Source organism: Cololabis saira, chromosome 17 (genome assembly GCF_033807715.1).
Source record: "Cololabis saira isolate AMF1-May2022 chromosome 17, fColSai1.1, whole genome shotgun sequence".
NCBI classification, from domain to species: Eukaryota; Metazoa; Chordata; class Actinopteri; order Beloniformes; family Belonidae; genus Cololabis; species Cololabis saira.
In genome coordinates, this window is record NC_084603.1 from 15,217,751 (window position 1) to 15,225,250 (window position 7,500).

Genomic DNA, 7,500 nt, shown 5'->3' on the forward strand with positions numbered 1-7,500 from the left:
CCTCTGTTAATAAAGGAACCTGTGTGACATTTGGCACGAGGCTTTGTATTAAAACTGACTGTTTTTTTAAGGGTTTGCCTCAGAAAAAATTAAGCTAACAGAGATGCTAACAGAGATGCTATGCTATAATGCTTTGGGGGAAACCCCAATTATGGCACAGAAAAAATATCGATATATATCGAGTATCGCCATTCAGCTAGAAAATATCTAGATATGACTTTTAGTCCATATCGCCCAGCCCTAATCTAGCACCTTAATGACTTGTTCATTTAAGACAGGGGGGATATGTGGAAGTAGTGGGTGCCAAAATAACACGCATTTTTGGGTTGTGGTGTGCCACGTGATTTTTTTTTTTAAATAATTTTTATGTAAAAAAAGAAATTTCATTTCAGTAAGGATCAAGAATGCCTTAGCACAAGTCACACACACACACACACACACACACACACACACACACACACACACACACACACACACACACACACACACACACACACACACACACACACACACACACACACACACACACACACACCTTCTCATTCAAAGTGAATGAAGAAGGCTGTCCAAACTTTTGGACTGTGCTGTATTTATATATTTTGAAAAAAATGCAGTTTTAATCAGTGTAAAATAATGTACTGCTGCTTATTTGCCAAAGTAATAACTTTAAAATAAATAAAATGTTATTTAATCAGACTGAACAAGAACACACATGAAACTATACACCTCTATGATCGTTGTATGTGTTACTGAATAAAAGTAGACAATCAGTTAAAATATCTTGCAAAAGGCAACGAAGTTTTACTAAACAAAAACAAACTTTCAACGCAGGTTTAAGATCCAGTTTTACAGCTTCTTACGTCACACGATAAACATTGTTTACTGAAAATACTCCACATAATAAACCACATTGTATAAAACCAGCACTCGCCACAATAGGGACATCACTTACTACTTTTTGTTATCGTCTTGGGATGTAATGAGTAAATAACGAATTGCTACAGAACTATCCAAACGACACCTTTGGGACTGTTTTTACTTGTTGTTTTGAGTCTTAACTCCCGCCACGCCGGTCTGACGTCATCGTTAACTCCCGCCACAGACGCCTTCTTCCGCTCCCCTACACTTCCGGTCTCGTTCCAATTCGCTCTTAAACAATTTAAATTCGTATTTTCGGCATCGCTACGCTAAAATATTGGAGCAACCAGTAAAATTACCGGCGCCATATACTATTTAAAGTAAGTAACAATCAGTCTTGTAGAGATAATAATGATTGAAAGATAAAGACGTAATAAAGGTCAAATAAGTTTAGAAAGTATTGGAACTAGACCTATAACTAGTCAGAAGTAAGGAGCGTACTGTGCATCTGTTCAGGCGCTGTTTTCTTCAAACCATTGACTTATACGCATGTTTTCTTAATTTAAATGCAAAAAAGTATGTTATTAAGTTTTCAACGCTACGTTGTCCTTTTAGTTAATAAGGTCTACACCGCCATCGTGTGGCCTAAACACGCAAACGGGGGGAAATAGTTGGAATGTGAATTTTACCTCAAAGCATTATGGGAAATTGAGTTTTCTGATCAATGAAATTCAATCGGGCGTTTAATTCTATTTAAAGTATATAAATAATAACATGTAAACTCGCATGCAAGGTACACATTATTGTGTTAACATAGTTTTTTCGGAGTAAAATAAGCGATTTAAAGATAATTACTCACGATGTCGGTGAAGGCGTAAACTACAATACCCACAACCGCGAGGTCTTGCGCTTTATTTACGTCGTCGTTCCTAGAGATGACAAGGGTTTGCTGCTGCAAAGCTCGCCGGTGGGAAGCAAGTAGGAGGATCAAAGATCAAATAGACATAGTTCATATTCAACGCGGCCAGTTGGCGTAATATTTATTGTTTTGAGCTTGTAATTATGGTGTTTAAAGCGGATAAAGAGCACTGGCTGCAAGAGGAGACGGGATGCAAATGAATGCAGACGGGACGAGCAGCCGGCACACCCTTGTCTGGGGAGGAAACATGCAATAATCCCCTTTCTCATGCTTTTATCTCCTGGACAAGACTTTTCCCCAAGGCTGGTGAATCGTAGCTTTTGGACAAAGTGAAACTGAATATGACTGAGTCATTATTATGGCAGAGATAACTGGACAAACCTGCAACTAGCTGCACAGAGAAGTCCTGCACATGCAACATTCCCCTTCCTCTTTGCCTTCCCTTTTGCGTGTGTTTGCAGTTATATTTCCATCATGAATCCCCCGGTGTACACCTTTGTCACCCGCGACGACAACAGCACTGTTTATGCAGAAGTTTCAAAGATCCTGCTGAAGACTGGACAGTGGAAGAAGCTGAAAAGAGACAATCCTAGGTTTAATTTAATGCTTGGAGAACGGAATAGACTGCCCTATGGACGCCTGGGTAATTTAAGTTTGTGTCTTTAATCCAGATGAATGGTTTTGTGAGCTATTTTTGGTTGTCCACCCACTCACGATGAGACAGCAGCTGTGACTGCAGAGCTGCATCCTGTGGAAAATCCATGCGTGGCTTTTAAATGTGCAGATCTGAGTGTGTGGATTGACTCTAATGTGTCCCTTATTTCCCTTTTTCAGGCCATGAACCGGGTCTGGTGCAGCTGGTGAATTACTACAGAGGGGCAGACAAGCTGTGCAGAAAGGCATCCATGGTCAAGTGAGTATCTTTGATTTGATTTATTTCATTATTATTATTATTATTATTTATTTATTTGGTATGGACATCACAATTACATAGGACAAACCAAATGCACTGTTTCAGTGGCGTCAATTCAGTCAAAGCTAAGGTATGGCAAGGTTACGAGTCACAGAACTTAACTAGAGTATCAATCAACACGTCCAGCAAATACTCATCACACAAGTCTGCTATGTAACTTATCTGTGTGGTCAAGAAAATTGGAACTTTTTCAAATCTCGCTCACTGCAAAAACTCAAAATCTTACCAGGAATATTTGTCTTATTTCTAGTTAAAATGTCTAATTTTTAGTCAAAAAATCTCATTACACTTAAAACAGGAGTCATCACTAGAAAAATAACTTGTTATTTGACCATTTTCACCTGTTTCAAGTACATTTTCACTTGAAATAAGTAGAAAAATCTTCCAGTGGGACAAGATTTATCTTCTCATTACAAGCAAAACAATCTTGTTCCATTGGCAGATTTTTCCACTTATTTTAAGTGAAAATCTACTTGAAACAGGTGAAAATAGTTGTTTTTGAATCTCATCTTAAATGTAATGAGATTTTTTTTGACTAAAAATTAGACATTTTAACTAGAAATAAGACAAATATTCTTGTTAAGATTTTGAGTTTTTGCAGTGTATAATAACTAGTGAAATCGATCATGTTGTTCTGATTTGCATTTGTAGTTATTCTATATGTATTAAGTAATAGAATAATCAATACAAATAGACAGAGTAATTCCATAAATGTATTTAAAAAACAAACATTTACATGTTCCCTTGAAGCCAAGGTGTGGCGGCTGCCGTACCTTCATACCCGATTGACGCCCCTGCACTGTTTGAGTGTTTTAGCATACATGCTAATTTGCAACACTTTTCCACAGGAGGCTTTTAAAAAAGTACAGACAGTAAAATATACAATAAGATTAGAGGATGACATAAGATATAAAGCAAAGACAACATAATTCAAGAGCAGAACCAGACCTGACCTATTCATGTAGACACTGTTGTTTAGATTTGAGCCATAGTTTGAGTCCTCTGTTGAAAATATTGCCACGCGTTTCTAATTTTAAATCAGTGGGTAAAGAATTCCAGAGTTTTGCACCCTTCACAGAAAAGACAGACTCACCAAAAGAGGTCTTATACTTTTGGATACGACAATCACCATTGGTGCAGGCCCGTGTGGTTACTCTACCAGAGCTCTGATGCCTAATAACGACTTCAGAGAACAGGGGTGAAACATGATTATGTAAACATTTAAAAACCAGTTTAAGACTACTCAAATTCACAAAGTTTTCAAAAGTGAAAAGGTTGTGTTTTCTTAAAATTTCACAGTGGTGCCATCTCATAGGTTTCTGATCCGTAATTTTTATTGCCTGCTTGTATAATGATATTATAGGTTTTAGAGTTGTTGGAGAGGCAAATGACCATGATGTGATGCAATATGACAAATGTGAAAAGATCATTGCATGCATGTATAATCGAGCTATATCAGCGATATTTTTGTACATGTAAAAAAAACAACAACACTTCAAGAGAAGTTTAAGAAAACAAAACAAAGAATTTCATCCTTTAACACTTGATATCTTATTATACATGTGCAAAAAAGGAGTAGGAAGAAGTGTAAACTTATTTAATCCTACCCTCATTCATTAATCATTTAACCCATATTTATAAATACTCACACTCTGTACTCACACTACTAAATAACAGTATTATTATTATTATTATTATTATTATTATTATTATTATTATTATTATTATTATATACTGTAATTATACTCACATACATACATACATACATATAGTTGAATATTTTCATTTATTTGTACACACATGCCCATATAAATATTTATATAAATATATTTATTTACACTATACTGTCTCTATTAACTGCATCTGCTCTATATCTATATATACTGTATATACAGGACTGTCTCAGAAAATTAGAATATTGTGATAAAGTTCTTTATTTTCTGTAATGCAATTTAAAAAAATTAAAAAAATGTCATACATTCTGGATTCATTACAAATCAACTGAAATATTGCAAGCCTTTTATTATTTTAATATTACTGATTATGGCTTACAGTTTAAGATTCCCAGAATATTCTAATTTTTTGAGATAGGATATTTGAATTTTCTTAAGCTGTAAACTATGATCAGCAATATTAAAATAATAAAAGGCTTGCAATATTTCACTTGATTTGTAATGAATCCAGAATGTATGACATTTTTGCATTACAGAAAATAAAGGACTTTATCACAATATTCTAATTTTCTGAGACAGTCCTGTGTGTATATATATACCCAAACATACGCATACACCCATGTAACATGTCTTAATTGTCGAATAAATCAATCTTTCCTTGTGTCAGAAATTTGTGCTGCAAGCAAACTACTCATGGAGGTCTCATTACATCAGCTGACCGTTTTCATTCTCTACCATTCTAGACTAATAAAGACCAGTCCAGAGCTGTCCGATTCCAGCAGCTGGTTTCCAGAGTCCTACATCATCTATCCCACCAATCTCAACACCCCTGTCGCTCCGGCTACGAATGGAATCAACCATCTCAAGAGTAACCCCAAAACAGATGAGAGGGAGGTTTTCTTGGCCTCTTATCACACTAAAAAAGAAGCTGGGGAGGGAACAGTCTGGATAGCCAAGTCCTCTGCTGGAGCTAAAGGTAGGGACTGAGCTCCATAAGAGTGGTTGTAATTTCATTTTTCACTGTCTGTCTAAATTATTAATATTATGAACTTATTTCAATGTTATCTGAAAAATGGGCTGGAGGATGTTGTGATCAGTGCCCTCATACGTAGGCCTGTGTTGAAAAAATCGATTTTCCAATTCTAAATCGAATTCTCATATTAATTCCTAAAAATCGATTCGTATGTCTAAAGATTGATTAAAAAAAAATAAATAAATAATCATTCCATTACAACTTTTGGTATTTTTTTGTTTAGATGCAAAAAAGGAATGTTTTGTTGGACACGAGAATAACTTCTGCCATGTTTTTGCCTTTAAATAGTAAGCTTTCAGTTATAATTGCATAAATTGTCTATATCCCATTGCTTTATATACTGTCTTGGGGTTACATTTGCATAAAATGCTAAAAACCAAATTCTCGGGCCGCTCGGTGGTGCAGTGGGTTAAGCAGCGGCTCATATACTGAGGCTACAGTCCTCCTGCAGCGGTCACAGGTTCGAATCCCGGCCTGCGCACCTTTGCTGCATGTCATCCCCGATCTCTCTCTCTACCCCTTTCATATCTGCAGCTTGAATAAAGAGCCACTAGAGCCCAAAAAAATCTTTAAAAAAAAAAAATCTCAAAAATTAAAAACCAAAATAGACCGAAAATGGAAAAAATAAAAACGGAATGTGTTGGAAAAATAAAACCGATTCATACGGCCTCTGTTTGCTGCCCTGCATCTGTTTGGTAATTCTGCCCCATAATGTTTCTGAAAGCAGTTCTATCAGCATTCTGGGAGCTGATTGGTCCTTACAGCATCATTAGCTGCCAATACTTGCTGTTGAATCTCAATATAATACTAGTAGTAATATGTTGCATAACTACAGTCATATAATTCATGCAACAGCATGCTCATACGGTCTACTGACTGCTACAATTACAGCCTCTAAAACAGGGATATGGTGATCGGTCCCAGTAGCAGCTTAACACGTATATTTTGTTGCAACAGGTGCTGGTATTCTGATCTCCCATGACGCTAATCAGCTGCTGGAGTACATTGACAATCAGGGACAGGTTCATGTTATTCAGAAGTATCTGGAGAAGCCGCTGCTGCTGGAGCCAGGACATCGGAAGTTTGACATCAGGCAAGTCCCTCATACACCACACAAATCTACAGCATGTCCCTGAACTTCGCAGCTTAGGCCACGTTTACACATAGTATTTATTTACAAAAACGGATATTTCCCCCTCTACGTTTTGAAAAATACCATCATTTACACGAACCGGCATAAATACGCTGTTAAGGTGCTATGAGCAGCCAAACCTACAGGGGGCAGTGTAACAAGAAGATAAATTCATGCTAGCCAATCAGAATCCTGGAAAAAAACGTCAACAAATGACACGAGTAACTTCCAGTTACTTCCAAGATGAACGAGAGTCTTTGGTTTGGAGTGACAGAGAAGTGGAGTTACTTTTAAGTGTGACTTTAGAATATAAAACAGGTAAAATACAAGAAAATATTGACTGGCCAAACTAATTGTAAACACAGGTCGCACACATGACGCTGCACTGCAAACACTCAAAATCTTACCAGGAATATTTGTCTTATTTCTAGTTAAAATGTCTAATTTTTAGTCAAAAAATCTCATTACATTTAAAACAAGAGTCATTACCAGAAAAATAATTTATTTCACAATTTTCACCTGTTTCAAGTAAATTATCACTTTTTTCCAGTGATTAGTCTTGTTAAACTTTTAAGTGTAATGAGATTTTTTTGACTAAAAATGAAACATTTTAACCAGAAATAAGACAAATATTTTTGTTAAGATTTGGAGTTTTTGCAGATTGCAGTGTGGTGACGTCTCATAATGTGACGTTCTGAAGCCTAAATGTCTGTTTCCCTCTGTTTACAAGCAAACGTGAAGACTGAGTTTTTGCAAATCTCCACTTTGGCCGGAGTTTTCAGAAATGATCTTTTTTGGTGACTTTGAGCTTCGTTTTCGTGTAAACGAACGGCCAAAACGCTGTTTTTGCTATGTGTAAACGGGGCCTAAATCTCTGTTATGTCATTCCTAGGAGCTGGGTGCTGGTGGATC

At 36.4% G+C, this 7,500-nt stretch overlaps 2 protein-coding genes across 2 annotated transcripts in view; one reads left to right on the top strand and one right to left on the bottom strand.

The window, feature by feature from the left end:
• fignl1 (fidgetin-like 1) overlaps positions 1 to 1,067 on the bottom strand; it is a 4,064-nt gene extending 2,997 nt beyond the window's left edge. The window contains 1 exon segment of the mRNA XM_061745077.1: positions 953 to 1,067. The gene's annotated coding sequence lies outside the window, so the exon portion shown is untranslated.
• A 697-nt stretch (positions 1,068 to 1,764) lies between these two features.
• The window catches only part of ttl (tubulin tyrosine ligase), a 9,789-nt gene continuing 4,053 nt past the window's right edge, over positions 1,765 to 7,500 (top strand). The window contains exons 1-5 of the mRNA XM_061745065.1: positions 1,765 to 2,420; positions 2,612 to 2,690; positions 5,167 to 5,399; positions 6,414 to 6,549; positions 7,481 to 7,500. The exon at positions 7,481 to 7,500 is cut by the window's right edge and continues 250 nt beyond it. Of these exons, the coding sequence (XP_061601049.1) occupies positions 2,252 to 2,420; positions 2,612 to 2,690; positions 5,167 to 5,399; positions 6,414 to 6,549; positions 7,481 to 7,500 (637 nt within the window). The 5' untranslated portion in view covers positions 1,765 to 2,251. The remainder of the gene's footprint in view (positions 2,421 to 2,611; positions 2,691 to 5,166; positions 5,400 to 6,413; positions 6,550 to 7,480) is intronic.